At 42.4% G+C, this 13,864-nt stretch overlaps 1 protein-coding gene across 8 annotated transcripts in view; it reads right to left on the reverse strand.

Moving 5' to 3' along the window:
- Positions 1 to 13,864, reverse strand: part of LOC122542603 (casein kinase I-like) — a 229,237-nt gene that overhangs the window by 73,296 nt on the left and 142,077 nt on the right. For all 8 annotated transcript variants that reach the window (XM_087982098.1, XM_043680562.2, XM_043680561.2 and 5 more), the window contains exon 6: positions 4,225 to 4,376. In XM_087982098.1, the coding sequence (XP_087838224.1) occupies positions 4,225 to 4,376 (152 nt within the window). The remainder of the gene's footprint in view (positions 1 to 4,224; positions 4,377 to 13,864) is intronic.

The following is a 13,864-nucleotide window of genomic DNA, read 5'->3' on the forward strand; positions in this document are numbered from 1 at the left end:
GGGCCAGGTCAAGACTTGATTGTCTGCAACTTGTGGGTCACACAGGCATAATGGACATTTCTGACCTTTGCTCATCCTATTCACATGCTTGACTAGAAACAACTCCAGAGAAACAGCACTCTTCGAGTAACATACTGTCCTCAAGTGGGACTCGATCTGTTGAAGCTATGTGACAATAATGCAAACATCAGACCAAGCTGGATAACCTGTGGTGGCACGTAATTTTGGTTCTTAGCTATTAGGGACTAGCAATTATTTGGAGCAAGTCTGAACAACCCTGCTAACATTCTTGTACACTTTACTCTTAGTCTAGTTAAAAGAAATGTAGTACATCTAAATTTTAAATTTTAACATTACCAACAGTACTGAAAGAAGCATACGAGATGTTCTGAATAAAACAGCTACCTTCAGCTCAACTGGGACATTAATGAAGAAGGCAGACTTGTCAGGTTGTGATGGGCATTGGCAAAATCATTGGTGCCATCAGCAATGGCAGGAGTTGGGAAAGTGATGGTTTAATTGTAATTGTGGTTACTTTATTAAGATTGGTTTGTGTAACAGCTCTGAAGTTTATACCTGGCAGTATAATAATGGAACAAGTATTCCTTGGAACACCTTACTCCACCTGATTTTGAGAGATGTTTTCCATTTGGAATTTTGTCGACATACAGCCATTTCTTCTATAATGCGACAACTGCGTTCCTGTGCAGCCCCGTGGAATATGAAAATCGTGCAATAAAAATAACACAAAGTGATGGAGATGTAATGGCGTTATAGCCAATACACGTTTTACAAGTTCACATTGTGGAAACAGTGTTCCGTATCCATCAATCGTTTGAGAGTCAATTCACAGTAACGCAAGACACATAATAGCAGAACTGGCTACATCTCATATGATAATGGCCAAATAAACACCTTGCTGAAATGTGATTGAAATTTCTCAAGATAAATTGGATAGGAGTCTCTGGTGGTGCAGTATGCTAGAAGGATTGAGGTTCAACTCCAGAGGAATGTTGTAACATATGACTGGATTGATTTTAAAGAAAAACTGAATTAGATTAGATTAGATTACTTACAGTGTGGAAACAGGCCCTTCGGCCCAACAAGTCCACACCGACCCGCCGAAGCGTAACCCACCCAGACCTATTCCCCTATATTTACCCCTTCATCTAACACTACGGGCAATTTAGCATGGCCAATTCGCCTAACCTGCACATTTTTGGACTGTGGGAGGAAACCGGAGCACCCGGAGGAAACCCACGCAGACACGGGGAGAATTAGGTATGGGCGTTGAGTGCTGATCCTTGACACGGCTGCCTATATCGCAAAGAACAAAGGAAACTTCTAATTCAGCAAGAACCATCTGCATTCCAGCAAAAAAAAGTTAACTCACTGTGCAATTGTTATAGTTTTCCATGTATCATGAGGTAAATCTGTTCCTTCTTTGGCACCTGCACAACATCCTGACATATTACTTGTATAAGCTATAAACTATTTCCAATTTCTCAGATTCCAATACAGCCTTGGTTCAAACAGGGACAAAAGAGATGAATTCTAAAGGTGAGGTGGAAGCGACTGTCCTTAACATCAAGGTTGCTTTGGACTGAGCATGGTATCAAGGAGTCCCAGCAAAACTTGAGGCAGTGGGAATAGTGGGAAAGCTCCATGTCATTTGCAGTCATACAGAGCATAAATGAAGACGGCTGAGATCGCTGGAGGTCAATCATCGTAACTCCAGGGTAGTGTCCTAGACATAGCTATCTTCAGGTGCTGCAGCAATGACCTTCCCTGCATCATAAAATCAAAAATGAAGACGTTTGCTGATAATTGTGCAATGTTTAGCGCCATTCACAACTCATCAGAAAACGCAGCAAGACCTAAACAGCATCCAGCTTGGGTTGACACATGCCCAACATTCATGGTACTCGTGCCAGGCAATGGCTTTATCGAATAAACGAGCATCTAACCATCATCCATTGAGATTCCATGGCACTCCATAATTGAATTCTCAATTTTCAACACCCTGGCGTGAACAATGAATATAAACTGAACTGGACCAGCCATATATATACCATGGCTACAAGAGCAGGTCAGAGGTTGGGACTCGTTTGGAGAAACCTCATCTCCTACGCCCCCAAAGCTTGGCCATCAATCTCAAGGCAGAAGACAGGAACATGCTTGCCTGGATGGGTGCAGTGCCAACAACATTCAAGAAGCTCAACACCAGTCGGGACATACAAACCCTCTTAACTTACACTGCATCCGTCACTTTCAACATTTTTCACTACTGAAATACAGTGGCAGCATTTAGTAACTCACCAAGCCTCGGTTGACAGCACCTTCCAAACACACACATTCCCCCACTTTGAAGGACAATAGCAGTAAATCAAGGAAATACCACCAAAAGCAGGTTTACCATCCTGACCTGTGCAATATTACTGTTGCTTCATTGTCCCTGGGTCAAAATCCTGAAACTCCCTCCCTAACATCACCATAGGTATTCCTACACCACATGGCTTGCAGCGGTTCACAAAGGCAACGCCTCACCACCCTCCCCAGGGCAATGGGGAATAAATACTGGCCCAGACACAATGCCCACATCCTATAAACAAACAAAACAGAACATTTATAAATTACTTTGTAACTTAAGCTTTGTGTGCATCCTGCTCAGGAGGCTTGAAGAAGTTTGCATCTTTTCCTTCAACTGTAATAATATCTTTGTTTGTATAGCAAATAACACTTCTCTTTGATTTAAGATAATTGACAAACATGTCAGTTGTAACCAATTCCTCAGCATAATTGCTCTGGTATGACAGTCAGACAAGTCACCAAGACTTACTTTCTGGTTCTGAACTGTATTAATGCAGCAGTGCAAATGGATTCTGCACTTCTGAATGATTTTCATTTGCAAAGGTCTACTTTGTTATTCAGAAACAATCTGTCAGAACATGGCTCACCCAAAGTGCTTTGGTGATTGCCAAGTAATATCAATAGTCTATAATGCCCCCTGTGCTGCCACAATTGTTGGGAATTTCCTTAACCAGCCTTTCTATCACTTGTAACTCAACTCCTTACTTGCCCTCCTTACTGACCATGTTTTTGTAAGTGCTTGTTGATAGCCTTGCCCACTCTTGCCCACGCACTTCACATTATGCATGACAGAGCGAGTGAATGGAGGAATGAAGGGGCTCCCCAGAACTCTGGTAAAAACAGACTGTATGGATTTTACAAAGGAAGAGAACCATTCATTTTTTTTTTAAACATTGTTAAGAGGTTGAAAGTTTACCAATTAGTCATTTGGTAATATCAACTGCAAGTATTACTGGAAAACAAAGATAATTTGTCAAAGCTTTTCATCCTACACTCATCAGCACATCTGCTGGAGTACCAATGTATTCTGTTCATATTTACACCATTATACATAACCCTTTGTTTAAATACAGTTATCTTCTAGTGTATAACAAAGTCCAAATCAACACTTTTAGTGAGAGCTTTAGTTAACCATACTCCAAATTCTATTATTAGAACTCCCCATATTGATATAACTAATTTACACTGAGATCAACCTTAATAATACGTTCATTATATGTTTCATTGTCCCATTATGTCTCAGACCTTTTACAGAGGCATTCTTGCAAATGCCCTGATGGCTGAAAGATGAAAAGCTTTGACAAGCTTTTTCTCAGCAATACTCAGGTTTGAAAGGCAAGGAACATACACACAAACACAAAAGTCTCAAAAGTGGCTTGACATTACAAGTCCATTTTGGCAGGAACGCTCACTTATTGCATCAATTCCAAAAGGTGGGCAGCATGGTGGCACAGTGGTTAGCACTGCTGCCTCACAGCGCCAGAGACCCAGGTTCATTTCCCGCCTCAGGCGACTGACTGTGTGGAGTTTGCACATTCTCCCAGTGTCTGCGTGGGTTTCCTCCGGGTGCTCCGGTTTCCTCCCATGCTCCAAAAATGTGCAGGTTAGGTGAACTGGCCATGCTAAATTGCCCGTAGTGTTAGGGGCAGGGCTAAATGTAGGGGAACGGGTCTGGGTGGGTTGCGCTTCGGCGGGTCGGTGTGGACCTGTTGGGGCAAAGGGTCTGTTTCCACACTAAGTAATCTATAAAAAAATAAAGCTGTTCATTGTGTATTATTGCTGGCAAAGTGTTAAATTCATAGGCAGCCTGACATCAGAGATTTTCACACATAATACTTCAGTCACAGCACTCACCAACTGAATGGCAATCATTAGCACGGTCTTTAGTGTGAACGTCCGGTCACACAGATCAAACAGATCCTCCAGACTTGGTCCCAGCAGCTCCAGCACCATGGCATTATATTTACTACATGGTCCAAAGTAATAAACTTGAGGAACTCCTTCAGCTGAAAAGGGAAAAAAAGTGTTTACTTAAAGCCAAAAAACACTTTACAAAATCATCAAAATGAAGTACCATTAAGGAGACATCACAGAGACTTATCTCATCATACCACTAGCTTTGAAAATTTTGCTTCCATACCACATTGCAGACACCACTGTTTTAATGTAATTTTTAAAATGATTCCAGTTTTATCCAACATCTCGCTTCCCCCTAAAATTTGCCGGATTTCTTAATTTTTTGGTTTGTAATGGAGACTATTCAAAACTGAATGATGCCCAATGGATATTTCAATGCTTGTAGCATTGATTATAAGAAAATCAATTCAATGACAAAAGTAACCGTCTTAACTCTCACCTTTAAAAGCAAACCTGGACAGCACAAATTTTAATACTTTCAAATAGGGTTGAAAAAGCAAAATTCCGGTTCACAGGATCACAGAATCCCTACAGTATGGAAGCAGGACATTCAACCCATCGAGTCCTCACCAATAGCATCCCACTTAGACCGACCTCCCTACCCTATTCCTGTAATCCTGCATTTCCCAGCTAACCCATCTAACCTATGCATTCCTGGACACTATGGGCAATTTGGCATGGCAAATTCCACACAGACAGTCGGCCAAGGGTGGAATCCCTGGTGCTGTAAGGCAGCACTGCGAACCACTGAGTCACTATGCAACCCCAAACTTCAAGTTGACACCTTGAGTAGTGGCTAGATGATGCTGCGTGAAATACAGTAAGAACTGAGTGACTTAATGCAATATGTGAACATACGGACATCAAGCCTGGTCCACTATTCAATAGGATCATGGCTGATGTGATTTTAACATCAGCTCTACATTCCTGCATATTCCAGATAATCTTTCATCCCCTTGCTATTTACCACTGCCTTAAAAATACTTAAAGCTCAGTAGAACAGTGTATACTATCTACAAGATGTACCGCAGAAATTCACCAAAGATCCTCAGACAGCACCTTCTAAACCCAAGATCACTTCCATCTAGAAGGCTCAGGGCAGCAGAGACATGGGAACACAATCACCTTCAAGTTCCCCTCCAAGCCACTCACCATCCTGACTTGGAAATAAATCACCATTCCTTCACTGTTGCTGGTTTAAAATCCTGTAGTTCTCTCCCTAATGGCATTGTGGGTCAACCTACAGCACAGGAACTGCAGTAGTTCAAGCTAGCTCATCACCACCTCAAGGGCAACTAGGGACATGCAATGAATGCTGGCTAGCCAGCGACACCCACATCCCAGAAATGAATAAAGAAAAGAATTGAAGATTCTGCATCCACTGCCTTTTGAGGAAAGGAATCCAAAGATTCACGATCCTCAGAGAAAAAAATGTGAGACAGCTCAACTGCACATCATCCACATTTGCCTTCAAAGAAGTCTTAAATTGGAACCTAGAGATGGATAGTATTATAGAGGTTCAGATTTACATGGTCACACTTAGAAGAGGAGAACAACTATGCAAGATAGACAGTGGAAGTCCGAGATAGCGTAGCATAGAGTGGATGACCAGGGTGAACATTACAAACAGATGAAGGGTAGCAAACTACGATCACAAAGAGCACAGAATTTGATGATTAACGCTGGGCATTGGATTTGGACAGTGAATCCAATTTAACTGCCAATGCACTCAAGGAATTTTAACATTCAACCAATTGGCATTCCAAGAACAGTTTCATTTCACATCTTCATTGTATGCTGATCACTGGAGACTCATTGATACACTCACGACCTCTAAGAGTCGCAGAAGCAGGAACCCTCCTCCTAAGTGTAATTAAATGTGTACTTCTGATGTCAAGGCATCCAAGATTATGGGTCAAGTATTGGAAAATGGAATTACACAGTCATAGAGATGTACAGCATGGAAACAGACTCTTTGGTCCAACTCATCCATGCCAACCAGGTATCCTAAATTAAAATCTAGTGCCATTTACCATCTTTTGGCCCACATTCCTCCAAACACATCCTATTTATATACCCATCCAAGTGCCTTTTAAACGTTTTAATTGTACCAGCCTCCATCACTTCCTCTGGCAGCTCATTCCAGACACACACCACCCTCTGCGTGAAAAGTTGCCTTTCCAAAATGCAGCACTTCACATTTATCCAAGTTAAATTCCATCCGTCACTCCTCTGCCCATTGGTCCATCGGCCCATCTGATCAAGATCCCATTGTACTCCGAGGTAATATTCTTCGCTGGCCACTACACCTCCTGTGTTCATATCCAAATCATTTACGTATAAATTACGAAAAGCAGTGGACACAGCACCAATCTTTGTGGCACACCACTGGTCACAAGTTCCAGTCTGAAAAGCAACCCTCCACCACCACTCTGTGTATTTTACCTTTCAATCAGTTCTATATCCAAATGGCTAGCTCTCCCTGTATTCCATGTGATCTAACCTTGTTAACCAGTCTACCATGAGGAGTCTGTTGATCACATCCATCACACTGCTCTCATCAATCTTCATGACTTCTTCAAAAAACTCAATCAAGTTCATGGGACATGACTTCCTACGCACAAAGCCATGCTGGCTATCCCGAACCAATCCTTGTCTTTCCAAATACATGTAAATGCTTTCCCTCAGGATTCTGTCCAGCAATCTGCCCACCACCAATGTCAGGCTCACTAGTCTATAGTTCCCTGGCTTGTCTTTACCACCTTTCTTAAATAGTGGCATCACTTTAGCCAACCTCCAGTCTTCCGGCACCTCACCTGCGGCTATTGATCATTCAAATATCTCCGCAAGGGGGCCAACAATCACTTCTCTAGCTTCCTACAGATCTCTAGGGTACATCTGAGCAGCTCCTAGGGATTTATCCACCTTTATGCGTTTAAGCCATCCAGCACCTCCTACTCTAACATGGACAATTTTTTCAATATGCTGCTATTTGTTTCCTCACATTCAGTACAGTTAGGTACTTGGTCTGGACTGGCACTGACTCAATGGACCTCTACAACAATAATTATTGGAATTCTGTGTTTTGAATAACTTTGGGCAAAGGAATATTGTTTCTTTATGGGTTTCTTAGTAGTTTTGACTCTTGAAGAGATATGGTAGAGAAACAATAGGCACCCAGTTCACAAGCTCATTTTTCAGGTTCAGCCTAGTGAAGTCTCTTACCTTTCCCAAATACCTGCAGATAAAAGTTTTACAGTCGATGGTCAGTTGGCTGATTTCTCTCCCCACCTCTCTCCTTGATCCAGAAGGGATGGAGGGTAATTGTAGTATTCCCACTCCTGCCTGCAACTAGGCTGAATAGAATAACTCGTGGACTTGCTGACTGCATGACCTCTGTCTTCACCGGCTCCACTGCTACTCTCATGAATGATGATGCACATTCATGGATCAAGACGATTTATTTCCTGTTGGGCTATGGCCTTTAAGTGGCTGAGGGAGGAGGAGGAATTGAGGAGAAGCATTTCGGGCTGCAAGACACTACTATGATGAAGGAAGCAGAACGTTGCAGATGCTGGGAATCTGCTATAAACATAGAATGCTGGAGAAACTCAGCAGGTCAGGCAGCATCTGCAGCAAGAGAAACAGAAATACCGCTTTGAAGCCAGTATGTCTCCTCTTCAGAAATGAAGTCAGACCCCAGTCAAAGCATTAGCTTTCCACAGATGCTGCCAGCCAGACCTGAGTTTCTCATGCATTACCATCATCTCAACTTGTGAGGCCAAGAGGGGCAGCTTTTCTTTGTAGTAGGCAGCTAGAATCTTTAAAGAACTGTCTGATAGTGTGATGGAAACAGATTCAAAGGTAGCTTTCTAAAAGGATCAGATAAGGTTACAGGGGAAAGGCAAAGCTCTGGTTGAAGCGCCTCACAGAAAGCCAGAATTAGCACACAGCCTCCTGCTGCACTGTCACCATTCCATAGTTTGAATCTCCCACCTGCCTCAATCGATTCTTTTTATTTTGCACTGCAATTTGATTGGGGGGAGGGGGAAAAGGGTGGAAAAACTAATCTGCTATTGGCTCCAGAAAGTGAAATTTAATATCATTATTCTTGCATTGATCATTAATTTCAATTAACACTTGTCGGCACCACAAAAAAAGAACTGGTACTTATGTATTTAAAAGTTCCCTAAGGTGTTTCATGGTGCTGTTATTAAAAGGAAAACAGATATTTGATCCATAATGACCATCAGGAAGGCTGGAAGCAAGTTGGGTACTGCAGGGAGAAAGGCCTTGACTCTCCAAAGATTAGACCCATTAGACATGGTTGGGTCTATCTGCTTCATCCCTGGTCCCCATTCATCGGGGAAGCCATGGTGATCAGCTAAAGGCTCCTTGCTTACCCTGTTCAAACATTAACACCATGAAACATTAGTGATTACTGGGAGGAAATGAACAGGATAAGCTCTGCTGATGGCTAAGTAACTCAACAGCCACACTCAGCCTTAGCAACTGGCAATCATCCAGAGTGACAGATGCAATTATGAGCATTCCACATCTGTCAATATCTGGTGACTGGGGTCAGACGACACTAAGCGTCTATTAGACTGCTCAGTGCGCTCAAAATGAAAACTGAAACCTTGGAGTTAAAGAAGTGATTAATTTAAAGTGAAGTAGATTTTCAAATTAGCCTCTCCTGCACTGTTGAAGTGCTCACAGCCCTGGTGGTAGTATACTACACTGCTAAATATGGTTTGACATGTCAGCTTTCGTCGAATACCTCATACATTCAGGACGGTTCACCATAACAATCAGCTGTAATAAGAACAAAAAAAAAACACTGGGGGATAAAGTCAGGTCAGATACACCTGTCGAAAGAAACAGAACTGAAGAGGAATTAGAGATTTAAGAATTTTTGAACTGGGGGAAGGGAGCAGGAAGAACAATGGAAAAAGATCTGTGACAGAATGAACACACACACACACTCACTTTGGTCATGCAAGGTTAGCAAATTGTTGGGTGGAAGAAAATTGACTGATTCTGTTCTTCATAGTTTAACATTTGCAAGAACCTTGCATTATTAAGTTTCCTATTGCGTTCATCCCAGTTGAGCAGTGATGAACAATGAGCTGTTATGAGATAATGTTCCTGTACATGCTTTGTGCTACTCCTTCAGAAATATGAAGGATATCTATCCCTGCTGGTCTGCAGCTTTGTATAAGCATACTAAATGTGCTATCAGTCTTGCACAGTAGCACTTACTGTAAATAGCACAATAAGACTGCTCCTTATATACATCTTGAAAGACCTGTAGGTGTCAACTCCTTTAGTTGGGTTTTCACTTGCCCACGAGCAGCTCCAATAGTGCTCGGCCATACTGACGTGTAGTGGACCTGTAATTTAGCAGTATTGGTCTGCACTTTTCAAGAGCAACTTAATTCTTCCGATCCCATTCGTCAGCTTCCCAGTTTGATCATGGGATCTCAGTAAACGTGTGACATTCAAATTCGGAACCGATGACAAATCGGTTGAAGCACTTATTAGCAAACTCTGTCACGTCATCCGAAACAACTACATCAGGATACCGTGCATTAGAAATATCTCATGTAAGTCTTGTGTAAACCTTGAATGAGGTGATCACAAGTGTTCCTTCTGCAACCTCCTGAGGACATCTTCCTGAAGTGAAACTGGAATGACCAGTCATTCGTTACTCACTGGTATGTCACCCACAACCATAAAATACAGTCAGTGCTCAAAACTGTTTTATAGCCAGTCCTCTAGGTCTTTGTTCTAATAAACATCGAACACAACACCGTGTGGGCGGCACGGTGGCACAGTGGTTAGCACTGCTACCTCACAGCGCCAGAGACTGGGTTCAATACCCGCCTCAGGCAACTGACTGTGTGGAGTTTGCACGTTCTCCCCGTGTCTGCGTGGGTTTCCTCCGGGTGCTCCGGTTTCCTCCCACAGTCCAAAGATGTGCAGGTCAGGTGAATTGGCCATGCTAAATTGCCTGTAGTGTTAGGTAAGGGGTAAATGTAGGGGTCTGGGTGGGTTGTGCTTCGGCGGGGCGGTGTGGACTTGTTGGGCCGAAGGGCCTGTTTCCACACTGTAAGTAATCTAATCTAATCTAATCTAATCTAATCTAATCTAATCTAATCAAAATGTAGAAACATTTTTGTTCTCTTAGCTGGTCCTGTCAGATCTAGCTGTATTGATTATGACTTCCTCGCCATTGCATTGCCATTGAGTGTGTGACTAAGTGTTGTAAGCTCCATGCCTGGTAGGGCACTTGACTCTCACTTCAGAGAATATATCTGCAGTTGTCCCACATGTATACTATTTTACATGTGAATATGATGAGGTTCAATTGAAATCTTTGGATTATTGAGGCATACTTGCCAGCTCCCTCTCATCCAGTAGAGAAATTAGAAGTTTGTGAAATACGTCTGTGCCTACATACAGACTGAATCACAAAAGTGTTACAGTTTAGGAGGAAGAAATTTGGTCTGTCATAGCCACACCAGCTCTTCAGATGAGCATAGATACCGACTGTCAATTACCTCTTCTTCCCCATAACTGAAACTACTTAACAGATTAGGAAAGTGGAACAGTGAATACAACATTGCACTGTGGAAAGATGCCTCAGGGAGCCTCTGTGACCCTTAAATGAAACAATCTGAGAAGCAACTTGCAAAAATGATAAGTGAGGATTTTATTTCTTTAGTCACAAAACCGAGTGGTGCTCTGGTATTGTTGCTGCACATAAGCCGAATGATCCTACTCAAGTTTGACCTTACCTTTCAGTAAATTTGCTAACTCATTTTTATAAATCCAAATGAGCATAGGCCTAACCTGCTCAAGCAAGACAATCTCCATCACCCTAGAATCAGCCTAGTGAACTTTCTATGAATTGTTTTTAATTCAATTATGTCTTTCTTAAGGAGACCAAAACAGTATATAGTTGAAAAGACCGGCCTTTTGTCTTACGTGTCTATCTTCCTTCCCATCTATCCACTCCACCCTCCCCACCGACCTATCCATCTGCATCCACCTATCGCCTTCCCATTTACCATTTATCCTCTCCCCACTCCCCCCACTCCCCCCCCCCCCCCCCACCCCCCCCCCCCCCCCCCCCACCCACCAATTTATCTCTCAGTCCCTTTCCCCCTCCATATTCCTGATGAAGGGCTTATGCCTGAAATGTCGACTCTCCCGCTCCTAAGATGCTGCCTGACTTGCTGTGCTTTTCCAGCACCACACTTTTCTACGCTGAAGCTAATACTGGACAGGTAAGATCCCTGAGTGAAACCTGGCCAGATGGACCCAAATGATTTTCGCAGTTTGGTTACCATGATACTCAGTCAATGAATGTATTTGTAAGAGGTTGTTGATGTACTCTTAGCAAAAGAGCGTACATTGTTAAACAGGTAAAGCAGATCTGCAAGCTTGGAATGATGTTATAAAGAGTAAAACAAAAAGTCAACCCTTTTTTCTCTGGAGCATAGGAGGTTCAGGATGACCTTTTCAAGGTTTATAAAATCATGAGGGCTGTAGGTGTTTTTTCCCTCAGGTAGGGAATTCAAAAGTAGAAGACATTGTTTTAAGGTGAGAGGAGAAAGATTTAAAAGGGACCCAGGGAGGGGGTCAACCTTTTCCACACACAGGATGGTGTGTATATGGAACAAACTGCCGAAGGAGGTGGTAGATGCAGGTACAGTTACAACATTTAAAAAGACATACATGAATAGGAAACGTTTAGAGCGATATGGACCAATCGTAGGCAAATGTAGTTTGGGAAACCTGGCTGGCATGGACAATTTAGATTGAAGGGTCTGTTTCTGTGCTATATGACTCTATGACTCCATAAGAACTCCGAACGTAACATGATAGGATAAGGAAATAACCAAGACAAAGAACACAGAAACCAAAGGAAGAAGAAACACTGCTGAACTCAACATCGTTCAACTCAATGCTGAGTGTTGAATCAAGAGTTGAGATGTTGGTGCTTGAGCTTGTGTTGAGCTTCATTGCACCTATCTTGGTCAAGTACAGAAAGGTCAGAGTGCAAGCAACATCGAGAATTAAAATGAGATGTAACTGGAAGTTAAGAGTCTAGCATTCATAATATTTTGCTTTTGTATTATATCAGGTGCTTGTGCAATCTCCTGATATGGGAACAAGATTTAACTGATTCCTCCATTGAGAAATAGCTACAATTCTGTCACACTTAAAAATAAAAATCCCATACTGCACATTACATTGCTGATCCACCGAAAAGTGCTTGTCTCTCCCATCTCAAATGCAGCTCCAGCCACGGCAATGCCCGTTAGACTGAGATGATCAATAGTCATTTCCAGTTGACTGATTTTGTACTGATAAAGTTCACTCAACGTCCAGGAAAACCTTACGGAAAGACAGCAGGTGTGGAAAACTACAAAACTGAAGCTGTGGTGAGGTCACTGTCAGGCAAAAACGAAACACGTTCAGCATGCACAAAACCAGTCAAATGTCTCAAAGGAGCTAGACTGGGTTCCCAAGAATGGATGAAGCAAATTCCCATAAAAAGGTGTTTGGGTGGGTGGAGGATGCTTTTACAAAGGGGAGCTGTGCCAGAATGCAGAGGGAAACGAATGGGGAAACAACAGAAAAAGGACACCGACTGCACCCAGATGTCCCAATGAGTCTTGAAGCAAAGCTTGCGCAAGTAACAGGCTGCATGCTAAAGGGTTACTTTGCTTTAGGCGAACCAAAGAAATTGATTGAATGCCTGAGCTGCACAGCAGCTGCAGCCTCAGCTCTTGACAAACACTCAGACTGTGATGGATAGCAGCTCATCCTCCTTACTATACTGGACACTTGTTATGTGACCCAAGCACAGCTGTATTCAGTGTCAGTAAATTAATTTATACTGCTCTCATCTTGCTAGTACCCATTTAAACCCTCAGGCCATATGCTAAAGTAAGCTTAAGAAACAATTACCTTTAATTAAGTAAAGATATCAATCTTATCATAAATTATCTACTTCAGTTAAAGCAGCTTTCATTTCATAACGACTATTACATAATCTTTGATGCTGAATACTAGAAATCTACAATGTAAATGGTCAGCTTAGCAGACACCCATCAAATGTCCGTGACAGCCTGCATTTTCACCTGAACCCTTGCAGCCTTGACACTGCTAAACATTCAGAATGTGAGCCAGTAAGTGTTGTTTTTTTTTTAAAATGCCCCATAATTATCCAATAAAAAGATGGGCGAACTGAATTTTTGAACAATATTGGCATTCACTTCTCAGCTTCGTTCTGTGACACTATCAGAGTGGCAAATGCTGTACAAACTGTGTCTGATACACTTTGCAATATAGCAATGATAACTTCACACCCGGTAAATGCTTACAGCCTCACAACTCTCCAAAATAAGACCATAAGACATAGGAGCAGTAGGCCATTCAGTCATCGCGTCTCTGCCATTCGAGGTCATGGCTGATCCCCAACTTCGCCTTCCTGTCATTGCGCCAACCCCCTCGATTCCTTACTGATTAAAAATTGGCTATCTCGGCCTTGAATATATTTGAT

This window comes from Chiloscyllium plagiosum, unplaced genomic scaffold (assembly GCF_037043375.1).
Source record: "Chiloscyllium plagiosum isolate Xiang-an unplaced genomic scaffold, Cpla_swu_hap1 HiC_scaffold_42, whole genome shotgun sequence".
NCBI lineage: Eukaryota > Metazoa > Chordata > Chondrichthyes > Orectolobiformes > Hemiscylliidae > Chiloscyllium > Chiloscyllium plagiosum.